At 42.7% G+C, this 19,413-nt stretch overlaps 1 protein-coding gene across 6 annotated transcripts in view; it reads right to left on the bottom strand.

Moving 5' to 3' along the window:
• Positions 1-16,129, bottom strand: part of nap1l4a (nucleosome assembly protein 1-like 4a) — a 73,644-nt gene extending 57,515 nt beyond the window's left edge. For 3 of the 6 annotated variants that reach the window (XM_045688023.1, XM_045688022.1, XM_045688019.1), the window contains exons 1-3: positions 11,280-11,302; positions 10,427-10,473; positions 109-181 (exon numbers count right to left, since the gene is read on the bottom strand). In XM_045688023.1, the coding sequence (XP_045543979.1) occupies positions 109-181; positions 10,427-10,473; positions 11,280-11,287 (128 nt within the window). In that variant the 5' untranslated portion in view covers positions 11,288-11,302. The other 3 variants (XM_045688021.1, XM_014123850.2, XM_045688020.1) reach the window with 3 other exon arrangements.
• Between the last annotated feature and the right edge of the window lie 3,284 nt (positions 16,130-19,413).

Genomic DNA, 19,413 nt, shown 5'->3' with positions numbered 1-19,413 from the left:
TATATTTGGTTAGTCCATTACGCAGGACCTGAAAACATTTATTTTGCGTGAATACTTAACTTATATAGTGCTGGAATCGCCCATAAAAGATCTGTGACCAGTGCTCACCTCTCCATGTTGTGGAGGCTGTCCTGTCTGTCCAACGGTCCTCCTGGGATCTGCATGCCATGGTCTCCCTTACCTGTCAATCAATCAGAGCACACACACACACACTGACTCACACTTGAGCACTACTACTCACCAATTCACTGTGTGAATCATGCTGGCCACGTTCCAATCTGCACATTTAGACTGAATCTAAATTGTATTTCCATGATTCCTCATGTCCCATCTCCTCCTCCAATGTGCTTTGAGAAGGAGGCAAGGAGGTCAGGTGTGCTGTAACTATATGAAGAAATATCATAACCTGTGAGCAAGAGAATATTTTCAGGACCACAGCGAGTGATCGCAACCAAGAGAAACCGCTCTGACTTCAACAACATGGCAGTGGAGAGCGCCACTGGGCTGCGCTCAACCCCCCCCCACCAGAGCTCTTAATGAGAAGATTCTACAGAATTGTTTATTATCCTACCTTGGCAAACACTACATTGATCTGTATTATTATTCCCCCAAAGTTTAGATTTGTAAAACAATAGGAAATAAAACCCGATTTATTTTCATCCGCAAGTACTGTGTTGGGACTCCTGATTATACGCCACAAATTACTGCCGAAACCCAGGAGGGAGGGATTCCTCAATGGAAAAATGACAAGGGATATTGAGGATTATATTGGAAATGTGGAGTTCAGAAACCATGGCAGAGCAACTTGCACGATGAAATACGGATTAGGGAACGACAAGGACGGCAACTCCAAGGCTGTTAATCAGAATTGATCAGGTACTGGGAGAAGAAATTCCTCCAAGACACTAAAATGAGGGTTATGGAACAAACATTGAATGAGTATGAACGGGACATTGAAAATGAAACTCGCATGGACTTAAAACAAGAAGTGAACAGTGAAATGAGTTATATGGACTAAAGGGTCAGTAAAACACTTAAACGGTTTATGAAAAATGCAAATGAGGACAAAACAAGCTCTACTTCCGTTCATTTGAACAATGTGTGAAATCAGTGAAACTACCCAAACTGGTTATTAAAAAGTTCTCTGGGGACATAAGCCAATGGCAAACGTTTGAGTCAATGACAACAATTGAAAATAACCCAAATCTCAATAAGTCAGAATACTGTAAATTCAACTAACTGGTACAGCTGCAAATGTAGTTGCAGGTCTAGCATTATCTGATGAGATGAAAACGCAATCCAAATTCGAATGAAAACCGATTTGGAAGTAAAGATCTAGGTCATTAATGCGCACATGAACAAGCTCTTTGAACTTGACTTCAGAGACATTGTAGCATAGCGCAAACTACATGACGATATTGAACTGCTGTTCATTGACTACAACTCAGCGTTCAACACCATAGTGTCCACACAGCTCATCACTAAGCTAAGGACCCTGGGACTAAACACCTCCCTCTGCAACTGGACCCTGGACTTCCTGACGGGCCAACCCCAGCTGGTAAAGGTAGGCAAAAACACATCTGCCATGCTGATCCTCATCACAGGGGCCCCTCAGGGGTGCGTGCTTAGTCCCCTCATGTACTCCCGGTTCACCCACGGCTGCGTGGCCAAACACGACTCCAACACCATCACTAAGTTTGCTGACGACACAACAGTGGTAGGCCTGATCACAGACAACGATGAGACCGCCTATAGGGAAGGGTTCAGAGACAACATCTCCCTCAACGCGAGCAAGACAAAAGGAGATGATAGTGGACTACAAGAAAAGGAGGACCGAACACACCCCCATACGGGGCTGTAGTGGAACAGGTTGACAGCATCAAGTTTCTTGGTGACCACATCAAACTATCACGGTCTAAACACACCAAGAAAGTTGTAAAGATGGCACGACAACACCTTTTCTCCCTCAGATTTTGCATGGGTCCCCAGATTCAAAAATAAATTCTACAGCCGCACCATCGAGAGCATCCTGACTGGTTGCATCAGCATCTGGTATGGCAACTGCTTGGCATCCGACCGTAAGACGCTACAGAGGGTAGTGCATACGGCCCAGTACATCACCAGGGCCAAGTTTCCTGCCATCCAGGACCTCTATACTAGGCTGAGTCAGAGGAAGTCGCAAAAAAATTGTCAAAGGCTCCAGTCACAGACTTCTCTCTGCTACAGCATGGCAAGCGGTACCGGCACGCCAAGTCTAGGTCCAAAAGGCTCATTAACAGCTTCTACACCCAAGCCACAAGACTGCTGAACATTTAATTAAATGGCCACCCGGACTATTTGCATTGACACCACCCCCTGTTTTTACACTGCTGCTACTCGCTGTTTATCTATGCATAGTCACTTTACCCCTACCTACATGTACAAACGTTAAAAGCAACCACCAGCTTTCATATGTTCTCATGTTCTGAGCAATGAACTTAAACGTTAGCTTTTTTTTTTTTACATGGCACATATTGCACTTTTACTTTCTTCAACACTGTTTTTGCATTATTTAAACCAAATTGAACATGTTTCATTACTTAATTTGAGACTAAATAGATTTTATTGATGTATTATATTAAGTGTTCATTCAGTATTGTTGTAATTGTCATTATTATACAAACAATTTGTGTGTGTGTGTGTATATATATATATATATATATCAATTATTGGAGGACAAAAAAAAAAAAGCCGTTGCCGATTGTATTTGTATTTAAAAAAATTAAATATATATATATATATATATATATATATAAAAAAGTTTTTTTATAAAATCGGCATCGGCTTTTTTTGGTCCTCCAATAATTGGGATCGGCGTTGAAAAATCATAAATCGGTCGACCTCTAGTCACAATGCATACTGTGACAAAATGGATCACAAATCCAAAGACTAACGAGTTAACGGTTGAAATGAGAGAAAAATCAGAGGAGAAAAGGCAGGTGTTGCGCATTCCTGCAGAGCGCAAGACAGTTCCCTCAGAAAGTATTTGGACAACTTGACTTTTTCCACATTGTTACATTATCCCATTGTTCTCTGCAGGTCCTCAAGCTTTGCGAGGTTGGGTGGGGAGCGTCGCTGCACAGCTATTTTCATGTCTCTCCAGAGGTGTTCGATCAGGTTCAAGTTTGGGCTCTGGCTGGGCCACTCAAGGACAGTCAGACTTGTCCCGAAGCCACTCCTGCATTATCATGGCTGTGTGCTTAGGGTCTACGTCCTGTTGGACGGTGAACCTTCGCCCCAGTCCGAGGTCCTGAGAGCTCTGGAGCAGGTTTTCATCAAGGCTCTCTGTACTTTACTCCATCTTTGCTTCAATCCTGACACGTCTCCCAGTCCCTGCCTCTGAAAAACATCCCCAAAGCAGGTTTCCTCCAGATGTGATACATGGCATTCAGGCCAAAGTGTTCAATCTTGGTTTTATCAGGTTCTTTTGGAAAACTCCAAGCGTGCTGTCATGTAGCTTTTACTGAGGAATAGCTAAGGTTTGGCCACTCTACCATTAAGGCCTGTTTGTTGGAGTGCTGCAGAGATGGTTGTCCTTCTGGAAGGTTCTCCCATCTACACAGAGGAACTCTAGAGCTCTGTCAGAGTGACCATCGAGTTCTTGGTCACTTCCCTGACCAAAGCCCTTCTCCCCCGATTGCTCAGTTTAGCCGGGCGGCCAGCTCTAGGAAGAGTCTTGGTGGTTCCAAACTTATTTGAGAATGATGGAGGCCACGATTCTTGGGGACCTTCAACGCTGCAGACATTTTCTGGTACCCTTCCCCAGATCTGTACCTTGACACAATCCTGTCTCGGAGCTCTAAGGACAATTCCTTCAACCTCATGGCTTGGTTTTTGCTCTGACATGCACGGGCAACTGTGGGACCTTATAGACAGGTGTGTGCCTTTCCAAATCATGTCCAATCAATGGAATTTACCACAGGTGGACTCCAATCAAGTTGCAGAAACATCTCAAGGATGATCAATGGAAAAAGGATGCACCTGAGCTCAATTTCGAGTCTCATTGCATAAGATATTGTTTTGTTATAAATTCACAAAAATGCCAAAAAATAACTATTTTCGCTTTGTCATTATGAGGTAGTGTGTAGTTTGCTGAGGATTATAATATTTTTTTTAAATCCATTTTAGAATAAGGCTGTAACGTAACAAAATGTGTAAAAAGTAATGGGGTCTGAATGCACTGTATATCATGTGTAGAATGCGCGGAAGACACCACTGAACAATCCTGCACTCAGCCAATGAGTACCCAGATATGCCACGAAGAGCACATAAACACAAGATGCTGTAGTTTATATTTCACCAGGTAACAGTGAAGGTAGCACGGTTTAACTGCAAACAGATAGGTATTTCTATAAACACTAAACAGAGTGTCAAGTAGCCAGGTGTTTACTAGATGGGGGCAGCCAACACAGTTTTATTAGCAAAGACATTTCAAGCGCTTAACTTACCTATAGTAGGACAGGAAGTGTTGAATTTGCATACATTTGGCTCAATTACATCCAAGAACATAACCTGCATTAGAGTAAGGGTCCCTCGCTAGTTCACATGAAAGACGTGTTTATTCTCAAAAGCACGGCAACTAATCAGTCTCCTCTGTTCCAAAAATACTGAATCTTAGGAGTTGATTCAGTATTTTTGGAACAGAGGAGACTGATTAGTTGCCACAGCAGGAGTCTGACACTCAGAAATGGGAGTAGACACCAGGAGTCGATGTGCAAAGAATCTAGAAATCAGTTACTTCGGAGTTCACTCTCCACTACGTCATCGTTAACAGTTGAAAAATGGGAGAGAAAAGGCAAGTGACAGCAATGAAGTCCTGTAAGCAATACATTATAGAGTCCCTATGGGACTCCCAATCATGGATTTTCTGCCTTGGATGCGTCTCAGTCTACTGCAAACGCCAGTGTTTCACTTCCGCATCTGCAGTGAAAGATGGCAAAGCTTCTCAAAGACGTCTGTAGCGTCCAAATGGGTTGACCTAGAAACTACGATCCCTCTATTGAAAGATGACACTCACGAACACTATGGTGTTCTCCCTTTTGTTCTACGACACCCACAAGTGTCAGGAGACTCGTCTGAAGTCGGTACCGCTGAGATGCCAACTTGTTTGGTAGCGTCCAAACCGTTTAGGCTACAAATTAATGGGACCCCACGAAGGTGTTCTTCATTTTGCACTACAACCCCCATAAGTGTCATGTGACTGGTCTAAAGGTAACCGGTACCAGTATTTAAATAACAAATGTAAGAATTAAGTAAGTTTTGGGACAACACCAAAAAAGGACTTAAATGTGTGTAAAATAAATGTATATCCACTGAGGTTAAAAACTTTTTTTTTTAATATATAGCTCCTAGATTTGGGACAGACTTCAAAACCTTATTTCTTGACTGTCCATTTTGCCATTAATAAAAGGTGTTATTCAATGCGTTTCTATAGGCTTTAACAGTAAAAGCCAAAATCTATATTTTATCAAATCATTCAAAAATATTAGGGGGATACCTAAAGGGGTAATAAAATTCAAAATCAAATAGCTGAATCTACAGTATGACCATCTTAAAACAATTCCATATGTCAGCGTAGCACAACCTCCCCCAACCTCTTAAACTAAGGTATTAAAAGGCCCTAGCCCAGTCTAAAAACGTGATTGACTTATGTTTTATATATACAGACACACTACATGATCAAAAGTACATGGACACCTGCTCATTAACATTTATTTCCAAAATCATGGGAATTAATATGGAGTTGGTCCACACTTTGCAGCTTTAAATGCCTCCACTCTTCTGGGAAGGCTTTCCACTAGATGTTGGAAAGGGGACTTGTTTCCAATCAGCCACAAGAGCATTAGTGAGGTCAAGCACAGATGTTGGGCAATCAGGCTTGGCTCGCAGTCAGCGTTCCATTTCATCCCAAAGGTGTTTGATGGGGTTGAGGTCAGGGCTCTGTGCAAGCTAGTCAATTTCTTCCAAACCGATCTCAACAAACAATTTCTTTATGGACCTTGCTTTGTGCACAGGGGCTTTGTCATGGTGAAACAGGAAAGGGCCTTCCCCAAACTGTTGTCACAAAGTCATCTAGAATGTCAATGTATGCTGCAGCTTTTAGATTTCCCTTCACTGGAACTAAAGGGCCTGGCATCCACCAAACACAGATTTGTCCGTACGGTGAAGTGTGATTCATCACTCCAGAGAAAGTGTTTCCACTGCTCCAGAGTTCAATGGGGCGAGCTTTACACAAGTCCAGTCAATGCTTGGCATTGCAATCTTATGCTAGTCTGCGGCTGCTCTGCAATGGAAACACATTTCATGAAGTTCCTATCGAACAGTTATTGTGCCAACGTTGCTTCCAGAGGCAGTTTGGAACTTGGTAGGGAGTATTACAACTGAGCACAGATGATTTATACCCCCTACAGCACTCGGCAGTCCAGTTCTGTGAGGTTGTGTGGCCTACCACTTCGCAGCTGAGACGTTGTTGCTCCTAGATGTTTCCACTTCACAATAACAGCACTTACAGTTGACTGGGGCAACTCTAGCAGGGCAGAAATTTGAATAACTGACTAGAATGAAAGGTAGCATTCCATGACGGTGTCACGTTGAAAATCACAGAGCTCTCCAACAAGGCCACTCTACCGCCAATGTTAGTCTATAGAGATTGCATGGCTGTATAGATTGCTGTCAGCAACAGGTGTGGCTAAAATAGCCAAATCCACTAATTTCAAGGGATGTCCACATACATACACAGTTGAAGTCGGAAGTTTCCATACACATAGGTTGGAGTCATTAAAACTTGTTTTTCAACCACTCGACAAATTTCTTGTTAAACTATAGTTTTGGCAAGTCGGTTAGGACATCTACTTTGTGCATGACAAGTAATATTTCCAACAATTGTGTACAGACAGATTATTTCACTTAATCACAATTCCAGTGGGTCAGAAGTTTATATACATTAAGTTGACTGTGCCTTTAAACAGCTTGGAAAATTCCAGAAAATTATGCCATGGCTTTAGAAGCTTCTGATAGGCTAATTGACATCATTTGAGTCAATTGGAGGTGTACCTGTGGATGTATTTCAAGGCCTACCTTCAAACTCAGTGCCTCTTCGCTTGACATCATGGGAAAATCAAAAGAAGTCAGCCAAGACCTCAGAAAAAAAAAAATGGTAGACCTCCACAAGTCTGGTTCATCCTTGGGAGCAATTTCCAAATGCCTGAAGGTACCACGTTCATCTGTACAAACAATATTACGCAAGCATAAACACCATTGGACCACACAGCAGTGATACCACTCAGGAAGGAGACGCCTTCTGTCTCCTAGAGATGAACGTACTTTGGTGCGAAAATTGCCCTGCTCATCTGCGTGAACATGCCTTAGGCATGCTGCAAGGAGGCATGAGGACTGCAGATGTGGCCAGGGCAATAAATTGCAATGTCCGTACTGTGAGACGCCTAAGACAGCGCTACAGGGAGACAGGATGGACAGCTGATTGTTACACGTGGTCTGCCACTGCAAGGACAACCCCTGCACAGGATCGGTACATCCAAATATCACACCTGCGGGACAGGTACAGGATGGCAACAACAACTGCCCGAGTTACACCAGGAACGCACAATCCCTCCATCAGTGCTCAGACTATATGCAATAGGCTGAGAGAGGCTGGACTGAGGGCTTGTAAGCCTGTTGTAAAGAAAGGTCCTCACCAGACATCACCATCAACAATATCGCCTATGGGCACAAACCCACCGTCGCTGGAACAGACAGGACCGGCAAAAAGTGCTCTTCACTGACGAGTCGCAGTTTTGTCTCACCAGGGGTGAAGGTCAGATTCGCGTTTATCGTTGAAGGAATGAGCGTTACACCGAGGCCTGTACTCTGGAGCGGGATCGATGTGGAGGTTGATGGTCCGTCATGGTCTGGGGCGGTGTGTAACAGCATCATCGGACTGAGCTTGTTGTCATTGCAGGCAATCTCAACGCTGTGCTTTACAGGGAAGACATCCTCCTCCCACGTGGTACCCTTCCTGCAGGCTCATCCTGACATAACCCTCCAGCATGACAATGCCACCCGCCATACTGCTCATTCTGTGCGTGATTTCCTGCAAGACAGGAATGTCAGTGTTCTACCAAGGCTAGCGAAGAGCCCGGATCTCAATCCCATTGAGCACGTTTGGGACCTGTTGGATCGGAGGGTGAGGGCTAGGGCCATTACCCCCAGAAATGTCCAGGAACTTGCAGGTGCCTTGGTGGAAGAGTGGGGTAACATCTCACAGCAAGAACTGGCAAATCTGGTGCAGTCCATGAGGAGATGCACTGCATTACTTAATGCAGCTGGTGGCCACACCAGACACTGACTGTTACTTTTTGATTTTGACCCCCCCATTTGTTCAGGGACACATTCAATTTCTGTTAGTCACATGCCTGTGGAACTTTTTCAGTTTATGTCTCAGTTGTTGAATCTTATGTTCATACACATTTTTAAGTTAAGTATGCTAATAAACACAGTTGACAGTGAGAGGACGTTTCTTTTTTTGCTGAGATAGATAGATAGATAGATAGATAGATAGATAGATAGATAGATAGATAGATAGATAGATAGATAGATAGATAGATAGATAGATAGATAGATAGATAGATAGATAGATAGATAGATAGATAGATAGAGCGTACGTTTTCACACTGAGGTTGGAATAATACTGTGAAAATGACAATTTATTTAAAAAATGTCATTTGACCTTTATTTAACTAAGCAAGTCAGTTAAGAACAAGGTCTTATTTACAATGACGGCCTAGGCCTAGGAACAGTTATACCCCTGAACACTGCCTTGTTCAGGGGTAGAACAACAGATTTTTACCTTGTCAGCTCAGGGATTCGCTCTAACCACTCTTCGCTCTTCCCAATGCTCTAACCACTTGGCTACCTGCCACCCCTTTTAGGCTGGCAGGTAGCCCTTTTAGTGTAAGAGCTGTTTGAAAAGACCGCCTGGAATTTCAGCCTGTTTAGGTGGGATGGTTAATAGACCAATAAGAGAGAGTTCCAAACCTCTGCCAATAACAGCTAGTTCTCAGTTTTACCCTCCCAGACAGTACTATCCAAATTCTTACTTGAGAAATTGCTATTTTCTAAAGATACTGTATTTCTTTTTGGCCATTTGAATTGAAAACAATCACAATACGGTACTTAATTCTCACCCAGAAATGATTTGATATTGGGATAAAAACAGCTGCATTGGACCTTTACAAATGTTCCATTAGTCATATCCCTAGATGCTAGATATCAAGATAAGAACATGTCAGCAGCTCTGTGACCAGGGTCATGTTCATCATGTCCCACAATGGAAAACATTTGTAAATATTTTGCGATGGAAAAAGAAAACGGTGTTTCAAATCCGACAGGTCTAGGCAGTCCCACCCTGTTTCATTCCGTTTTCTTCTGTTCGTTGCCTAGGACGAATGACTGGCAGTTTGTGCTGATCCAACAGGCTTTTGCTTCCCATTTATATTAATAAATGCCCTCTTTATGATAGCAAAGAATGATTGTTCATACCTCTTTCAATCCTATCATAGCCCTGCTCATGACTTCTGTATAAGGCTGTGAGATGCTACATGCAAAATAGTCTGTTGTGAAATAATGAGCTGAGGCTTAGAAGGAGTGATCTAATGGTGGGGCAAGGAGGCACTTGGGTTAAAACAATAGCTCAGTTCGTGTTGTTAACTTTTTGCAAAGCACACACACATACATACAAATAAACACAGGGCACCAAGTTCCTGTTTACTCTGACAAAGAGGGAGTCTTATGTTCCTGAAGAAGGGTTGAGTGTACAAACCAATCTCACAAAGTAAGACTTATTGTGGCAATGTTCACATCCTAGGGGATCTGAAAAGCTATTATCAAAAGTTAGAAAATACAAAGTATTTCCACAGCATCCAACTTAGAGGCATGTTATGCACATATAACATTGAATGATGCTTTTAAAATGTATTTGTCTTCAAGAGGTGACAGATAATTGGCACGATGCAGAGGTTAGGTACAGTGCAGGAAAATCAGTGACCCTATGACAGCCTTGATCAGAGGCTGTCATAAAACAGATGGCAAAATGAGACATTGTTCCATAACCGGCCATCAGAGTCGAGATAAGAGGTTCAACTAACTCAGCCGGATGGCTGGCTGCATTCTTACTAAATACATTTCATTCCTACATGTTCATTTCATCATTTTAAAATCAGATTTTGTATCCTCCTCAAATCTTCACTAGGAAACAGCTGTCTTCCATAGAATTGAAAATCTGATTTGAGACACTTGATGTAAACTGACTATGAGTAATATAATTGGTCTTTCACGGGCAAAGCAGATACTTGCCATATTCCTTCACCACATTAGATCACACAGAACATACCTCTGCCTTCAGCTTTGTTGGCCTCCATCGTAACAGCTCCTTCTGCTCTGTAGCAAAATAGATACAGGGGTCAATCTGGGAATTAAGTGACTTATGCTCTTAATAAACGAGGCATGCTTGTGTACAACATAACTGGAATGATAGGTAGTTAATACTAAGTTCATAGGCAGTGCAACAGTGGTGGTTAGGTAACTTTGCTAGTATTATGTTAAATTAACGAAGCTACTACCAAGAGTTCCTGGCAAGCCTATTGTCAGTAAACAAACAAGCCTGTCAGTTGACTAGCTAACTTAGCTACGATCTGCTGTTTGGCTGGATATCGAATATGTAAAGTGACGGCCTTAATAGGTATTGTGAAATCAAAATGAACTAGCTTGCTACAGTAACCGGAACACAACAAGCCCCAAGAGCGCAGTTAGATCACGCATTATGCTTGCCTTTGGCATGAATGATACATTGACATGCTACGTTGCTAGCGTGCCTACAATAGATAGCTAAGATTATTCGCGACACGGTCCGACGTAAACAGAGAAATGTCGTATTACCAGATCCTAAAACAACGAAATTTACATGTTCTGTCTGTACGCATTAGTTGCCTACCTGTTAGCTTAACTAGACAATTCTAGCATCCACACATAACTCTGGGCGGTGCCACAATTATTTGACAGTAAACGATAGCTAGCAGTAACGTTAGCGTGTTAGCTGATAGCATGTTCGCATGCTGCCCCTCAGAAAACAATTTTATGGCCAACAAAAAACAGATAACACGACAGCAAGTAGTTAGTCAGCTAACGTCACACACAGAAAACACTACCAAACGATGAATATTAATGGTCGTCCACGACGGAAAAACCTGTTCATATAAGCTTGTTTCTCCTTTAGTCAAATGCCCCCACTCAACGAGCCAAATGACATGTGGGAATCTCGCTAGCTAGCCAGGCATTTGTTGCTAACAATCAAATGTCACAAACAGTAGCTTCTCTAACACTAGCAACACGCCTCTGACAGTTTCTACCATTTCACTGTTCAATACCTCCTGTTGAAACACAAACAATGTAACAAAATCCAATGATAATAGCTACGTAGCTATCTGGCGAATTCTGCCCCTTACCTCAGAGTCTTCTTCTTCTTCTTGAATGTTTTATGGCAGACTACACATATTGACGTATTGCCGCCACCTACTGTACAGGGTTTTGAAACGAAACAAAAATATTATATTCCATTGCGGGGAAGGGGGACCCGAGATTTGTAATTTTTTTACCCTTATTTTACCAGGTAAGTTGACTGAGAACGCATTCTCATTTACAGCAACGACCTGAGGAATAGTTACAGGGGGGATGAATGAGCCAATTGTAAACTGGGGATGATTAGGTGACCGTGATGGTATGGGGGCCAGATTGGGAATTTAGCCAGGACACCGGGGTTAACACCCCTACTCTTACGATAAGTGCCAAGGGATCTTTAGTGATCACAGAGAGTCAGGACACCCATTTAACATCCCATCCAAAAGACAGCACCCTACACAAGGCAATGTCCCCAATCACTGCCCTGGGGATTGAGATATATCTTTTTTTAGACCAGAGGAAAGGGTGCCTCCTACTGGCCCTTCAACACCACTTCCAGCAGCATCTGGTCTCCCATCCAGGGACCAACACTGCTTAGCTTCAGAAGCAAGCCAGCAGTGGGATGCAGGGGGGTATGCTGCTGGCGAGATAATACAAGAAGAAATCAAAACAATCAACTCCTTTGGTCACATCCCTACACAGGCTCAAGTACCTGTGAGGGTGGAGCATTCATCAACAAAATTCCTTGCAATGCCGCTGTATTGACAAGGAACATCAACTTGTGTCTCTACACCTTTTTTGCACTCTTCTCATTGCCTCCGGATAGGAGACATTCTGGACAGCACTTATTCTTGCCACATCAGTATCCTTCACCCTAACAGGACACTTCAGAAATTCGGGTGCATGTTCACCACCACAATTGAAGTTTTTAGGCTCAGCTGGCATATAATACTCCTCTCATCTACATACACTTGACACATTACGGAATAATTGACATTTATCACACTGCATTGGTTTGGGCATGAAGGCAATCTCATTTAACCCAAATACATGTGAGAAGGGAGAGACTCTTCTTCAGGAAACAGAATGGATGGTGGGCTTCCGCACTCCGCACTCCATCTACTCCGCACTCCATCTACTCCATCTTCCGCACTATACTCAGTCGTTTTGCACCAACCACTTTATCAAAATCTTCATGTATATCCTTTGCATTTACTTCTAGCACCACCCCAGAGATAACACCCTTGATAAGCGCCCTGCTTCGAAGATCCACACACATTCCAATCGGACAACTTTGAGGCGCAAAGCACGCTCCTTCTTTTCCATAGAAACACAAAAAACAAAATAAGCCCACTTCTCATTATTCTCATCGACACCACCTCATCCAACGCATCCATCATTTTAACAGAGACTTCAAACAAATCTCCCAGGTAACACTACTGACCCCACACCCTTATTCCAACCAAAAAAAGACTCAGAACTAGGTTTGGATTTATTAGTTTCCACTACCACTTTACTTCTCTTATTTCCTTTTGCATTCGCCACTGTAATCCAATTCTTATCACTCTCATCTCCACTCGACACGGCATCCAATTCAAACAGAATATTCGCTTCCTCCATTTTCCCCAAAACCCCCCAACTCTTCTTCTTCGATGAGGTTTAAAACAGCGGTTGGCATCCAATAAATGTTGCATTTCTGCCACCTACTAGACTGGAGTACAACTCTTTAAAAAAAGCTAAGTATTTTTTTTTGCAAATAAAATCAACAAATACCCTACCATCTAAACCTACACTCACTAAAAACCCACCACTCTACTCCACTATTTAAATATATCAAGTTCTACTGGAGGCCAACACCAACCCTCAACACAACCTGTAACTCTTCTGATGTCAAGTCTCACACATTCAAATACCTCTCTGCAGCTGTCACCACAACCTCAATTTTCTACGACTTACGTTCTATCCCTGCAGTACAGTTGATAACCATTGCTATAAACGCAAAAAAAATCCAATCTTACTGAAGCATATATCAGTTGTTGGCCTATCCTTCTGTACTGACTACTCACACCACTTCTCTCAGTATCCCTCCCCCATCTTCCTCTACTCTAATCACTGCCTCTGCATACGACAACTTCTGCACTACTCTAACCCTGGAAACCTCAAACTGCCTCTCTCTCACCGGACATTTCTGATCCTCAGCCCCATGGGCACCCCTACAATTAACACATACCACTACCTTCCCCAATGCCACACATTCCTTCGTCTCATGCTCTTCTGCACATTTCTCACACCTAGGAACCTCCCTCCTACACACTGCTGCCACATGCCCATAAGCTTGACACCTGTAAGAACGTAATGTATTCGGCACAAAAGCTTGAACAGTATACGTTATATACCCTAACATAACTGTCAGGAGGACTCAACATCAAAACTCAAAAGAACAGACAACAACTCTTCTGTTTCACCAATCACGTCACCTTGTCTGCGTTGCACCAAACAACAAGCATCACAAACACTGAATCCTCCCCCTTCAGTTGGTCAACTTTCACACCTACAGTTACCCCAGTAATCACTCCTTTCAATGGCGCCCTTTTCTTGAGAGCAAAACAATTCACACCTCTTGTCCCCATTTATTTAACACGGAGTGCCTGCTCCCTCTGGCCAGCAAAATCACAAACAGTTATCATAAGACCACTTCTGGATACCTTCACCGATTCCACAGCACCCAACTCTGTTTTCACCAGCCCTGAAACTACAAATGGATCAGCCAAAAGGCAAGGGTTCACTTTTTCCAAAAAATGCACTCCTACCGTCACAGACTCCTCTTTATCCTGACTCTCGGTGCAAACCTCAGGCTTTGAGAACTTCACCACATCTACCACCTCCAATACTTCGCCCTCATACACTTCCATTTCTCCTCCTGTCTTCAATCCAGCGTACAGCTCACTCTGCTTACACTTCCTACCATTCTTCTTTAACAAAACATATCCCTTTTTTCCTCCATATTTAACCGATTCAAGCTCACTATCTTTCTTCGACCTCCTCTGCCTCTCGTTTTCCCTCCATTCCTCCTCCATATTCCAAGTACACTATGATAATACTGCCCTTCTCCTGACATACTGTACACCTTGTTCTTGCCCTCTCAAGGGCAGTCATTTTCCCCTTCTTCAATCACTCTGGATGTGCATTGGGATTCTGAGAACTTCAACGTTGCCTTCAGCTGAACTTGCAAAGAGAGATGGTTGATCTTTAGCCCAGCTAGGTCTTCTTCTTCTTCGGTAAATTGGCGATCGCACAATTTTATGTGCATCCTGCCACCTACTGTGCAGGATGGAAACAAGATTCACAAAAAAACTAAACAAACTAACAAAAAACTACCAAACTACAAAAAACCTACCAAACTATCAAAAAATAAATGAACTAAAACAGATCTGATCCCTACATAGGTTCAAGGGGAACCTGGGAGGGGGGGTCTTCTGATGCCCGTACTCTTCGCAAGTCTTCAAATGTAAAATCCTTAAGTCCCAAAAGATTTTCTGCCACAGCCACAACAATGTCCAGTTTCTTAGACTTCTTTGAGACTTCTGCTGTACAGTTTATAACTGTGGCAATGAATGCCACAAAATCCATATTTTTAACACACAGGGTATCTTTTGACTGGCAGCAAACATTTACTGCAGGCTGTGGTGCGTCCACAACCATATCGTCACTAGCTTCACTTGTTTTCTCAATTATTTTAAATCGCCTTCCCATAGGAGATTCGATTGACCAATCTAACTTTTGTCACTTCAATCTCCTTCACCCTTACAGGGCACTCCAGGAACTCGGGATCATGAGCCCCACCACAATTGCAACACCGTCATCCTTATACACACCATTCTTCAGTATACTCTGTCCGTCTGCACATACTTGAAACAAGGTCAAATTCTTTACAATTCTTGCACTGCAATGGTTTTGGGAAGAAAGCTCTTACAGCATATCTTACATAACCAAGCTTCACATGCGTTGGTATTTGCTCTTTATCAAAAAACAACAGGACCGACAGACTTTCTTATTTTTCTCCATTCACCCAGAGGGTCAGAGGTCAGGCACCACTACACCGGGAATTCTCTTCAGCTATTCAACCTGAACATCCGTCATCACCCCTGAGATGACTCTGATGGGTGCTCTACTCTGAAGTTCAAAACACAAAACTTCTGTTGCTCGTATTCTTTTGAGGCTCACTGCAATCTTCCTCTGTTCTTTAGAATTACAATTCATCTAAATAAGACCACTCTTGGTCACTGACAGACTTTTCCCAGTGCATACTTCACCATTTTCAACACCTGAAACGGGTCTCCCACATATGCATCCTTACTCAACAAATGCATCCCAACAAGAAGCGATTCATTATCCTGCACTCCAATTTTAGACAATTTCCTTTTTGTTCCAGTTTTTGATACTCCTGTTGTCCATTCAGAACATTTGTCTTCACGAACTTTGCTCAACGTGCTGTTTGATTCAAACCCAACATCCACTTTCGCTATCTTTCTTTCCATTTTACCTCAGGGTCCGTGCTGCTCTTGCTTCTTCTTCTTCTTTGGGATTGGGATGGCGGATCGCATCCAACTTTAAAGTGCATACACCGCCACCTACTGTACTGGAGTGTGAGGCCAGTAATTAAATTAGCTTAATTATTCCTGTTCCTCTGAGAAGTTGAAATAGAGCCCAAGACTCCCCTTCCCTTCCCCCACCAACGTTCCCTCTAAACTGCAGGCGCAGTCCCCGGGACTGCCACACAGAAGAAACCACGCAGAGAACCACAAGATTGAACATCACTCAACTTTGTAGAGTTTTCCCTCTTAGTTATTAACACTAAAACTTGTTAAAAACATTTCCCTTTACTGTGGGAATTGTGATGAATCAACACAATATTAGCAACTTTCAATGTAACATACCTAAACAAACTATCCAAGACTTAGTATGCAAAACGAACTATGTAAGAGATTTTGTAGTAGGCATAACGCATTTGGAGGATGATTCTAATGCATTGACAAGCCCCATTCAGCCAGTGTGGAGCTTCAGTAGGCCTATAAGCAAATAGACCATTGCCATATCAGGATCTGTGCCATTCACTTTGAACTGGACTGTTTACGGCATGAGTGGTCGCGAGTAAACGAGCTGCTTATAGCCACATGTGCACATTTGTTCATATTCTTTGCTAGTTAATGAGTTATTAGCCCATCTAAAAATAATTTGTAGTCAGCAATTGGGGAGTGATTGCTTCCTACAACAGCACAAAATGTTAGCATTGCTAGACATTTTTTAAAGCCAGTCAGGTAAACCACTGTTTTTGTCTTAAAGGGGCAGTGTTGTATTTTGAGAAAGCATTGAATATGCTAAATAGCCAATAGGCAGAGGGTAGCATAATTTGTCTGATTCTCTGTAATAATGGTATGGGAATAATAATGCATTTTATTTTGTAAAGTGGTTTCTTGCATCAAACAACACAACAACATTTTCAGTCACCTCCTTGTCTGAAGGACAAGTGAATAAACAGGTTAATGTCAAGCCCTGCATGTTGCTTTTCTTTTCAAAAGTCTCATGGAATGTAGACCTACATTGAACACCATACTTTGGTTGCTACTGTAGGCTGAATGATAGAACAGCTATTTCCATGTTAAAATGTTATGGGATGTATTTTCTCCATTGTTTGTGATGGTAGGCCACTCTGGTAGGCCTAAATTATGATCAAGTAGCCTACTTAACCACTGTCTGAAACTGTAACAAAGTGGGTAAACCTCAGTGTTCATAGTAAACAGATGTTGGAAGTTGCACAGAATTTTTACAACCTGGAAGTTGGCACTCAGCAGACCTTAAATTTGCTCAGTGCCCAAACAAATGTGTGGAAACATTGCTCATGAGGAGCTGAATGGCAGTTTTATCATGACAACATGCCTCCCACACCTTTACAAGTATTCCCTGAACTTACTATATGTTTCTTTAGAATGAAAAAAAATGCATCATGGCCACCTCTCACATCATCTGCTGATCACCAGTTCTCTTAGCTACGGATTGTTACACCAGATAATGTGATTTAGCCAAAGATTTCTGGTATCCATTACTGGGAGTTACAGGATAGGTACTGTTTGGTGTAGAACTGATCATTTTCGACCAACCTTGGATATCTGAATGTCTAGCATCTGTTTGATGCTACAGAGCCCCGTACAGCTTATATAAACAGGGAATACATGTTTCAAAGATTGATAGAAAAGTAGCATATTTATTTTATGGTGGTTCTATGTCATGGCTCTCCAACCCTGATCCTGGAGAGCAACAGTCCTGTAGGTTTTCACTCTAACCCTAATCTAGCACACCTGGTTTTAATTAGCTGGTTGATAAGCTGAACCAGGTTAGTTACAATTGGAGTTGGAACAAAAACCTAGAGGAAAATATCCAGGAACAGGATTGGAGACCCCTGTTCTACCACAGAAAGTTGGTGGCAGCTAATTGGGGAGGACGGGCTCGTGGTAACGACTGGAGCGGAATTAGTCTAACGGTATTAAATACATCAAACACATGGTTTCCATGTGTTTGATGCCATTCTATTCGCTTCGTTCCAGCCATTATTATGTGCCGCCCTCCTCTCAGCAGCCTCCTGTGTCTTTTACATGGGCTTATGCTGAGCCACACTGGCTGTGTTAACACAGGCAGCACAATTCTGATATTAGACTAGCTAATTCATAAGGATAAGTAATTGATAAGTAAACATGTCCTGGTTTCAGGAGAAATGGTTATTTCACTTACACCTCCCTAATTCTCCCGATTTTCAGGAAAAAGTAGACATTTCGCCTAGATATCCCTAATATGATAACTGCGGTGTACAACATAGAAGCTTATCAGGTTCTGATCGACTTACTATGCTTTTTCATCCGAGATCGGCCCCCGATTGCTAATCAATCAGTTCTTTATTCTCCAGGCTCCGCTTTGTCGTCAAAATGGACAACCTTGCAATGAATGACATATATCCATCGTGATTTGCCCTGGACTTTCACTGCTGACCTCATTACAGTATGAGCAAAATTTGATAAGTACATTCCCATTTTGGCCCTGTGTAACCTTTATTTAACTAGACAAGTCAGTTAAGAACAAATTCTTATTTACAATGACAGCCTACCCTGGCCAAACCCAGACGATGCTGTGTCAATTGTGCGCCGCCCTATGGGACTCCCAATCACGGCCGGATGTGAAACAGCCTGGATTCTAACCAGGGACTGTAATGCCTCTTGCACTGAGATGCAGTGCCTTAGGGCCCATCCCAACGCCACATCATCTAGTTTCTTCTAATTGTAGCCTACAGGTTTCTGACAATCACCATGGTGTTGTGTCAGCACTGAGGTCATGTGCCATCTTTTTCAGCCACAAAGAGTGTGAACGGTTGGCCTGAGTCCGGAATGCCTAAAGCCAGAACTGATGACAGAGCTAGTTTAAGCTTGCCAAAAACCTCTTTCTGTTCTTCCGTGAAGACTACAAGGTCTTTTGAATCGGGGTCTCCCTTGAGGAGGTCGTTAAGGGGTTGTGCAATTTTGGAAAAGGAGTTCACGCAGCATTTGTTGTAGTTGCACAAGCCCATGAAGGAGCTGAGTTCTTTAATAGTAGTGGGTTCCTTGGCGGCTTGTATGGCGGCAGTAAGACTTTGTGTCAGCTATCTTTTTCCCTGCAAGACCAGTTGACCGAGGTAGATAACCTGTGATTGCATGAGTTGGGCTTTATCAGGGCTAGCTTTATGGTCTTTGGCATGCAAGTGGTCAAACAGGGATTTTAGGTCCTTGGCATGTGTTGCCTCATCTTGTGATGCCGACAATATATCATCAACCTATAGTATGAAAACAGATGACATCGGAGGGAGATCTTGGAGATGTCGATGCAATGCTTGATGGTAAA

The sequence above is a fragment of the Salmo salar genome, chromosome ssa10 (genome assembly GCF_905237065.1).
Source record: "Salmo salar chromosome ssa10, Ssal_v3.1, whole genome shotgun sequence".
Classification (NCBI taxonomy): Eukaryota; Metazoa; Chordata; class Actinopteri; order Salmoniformes; family Salmonidae; genus Salmo; species Salmo salar.
Note: the sequence above shows the minus strand (reverse complement) of the source record. Positions and strands in the feature narration are given on the sequence as shown.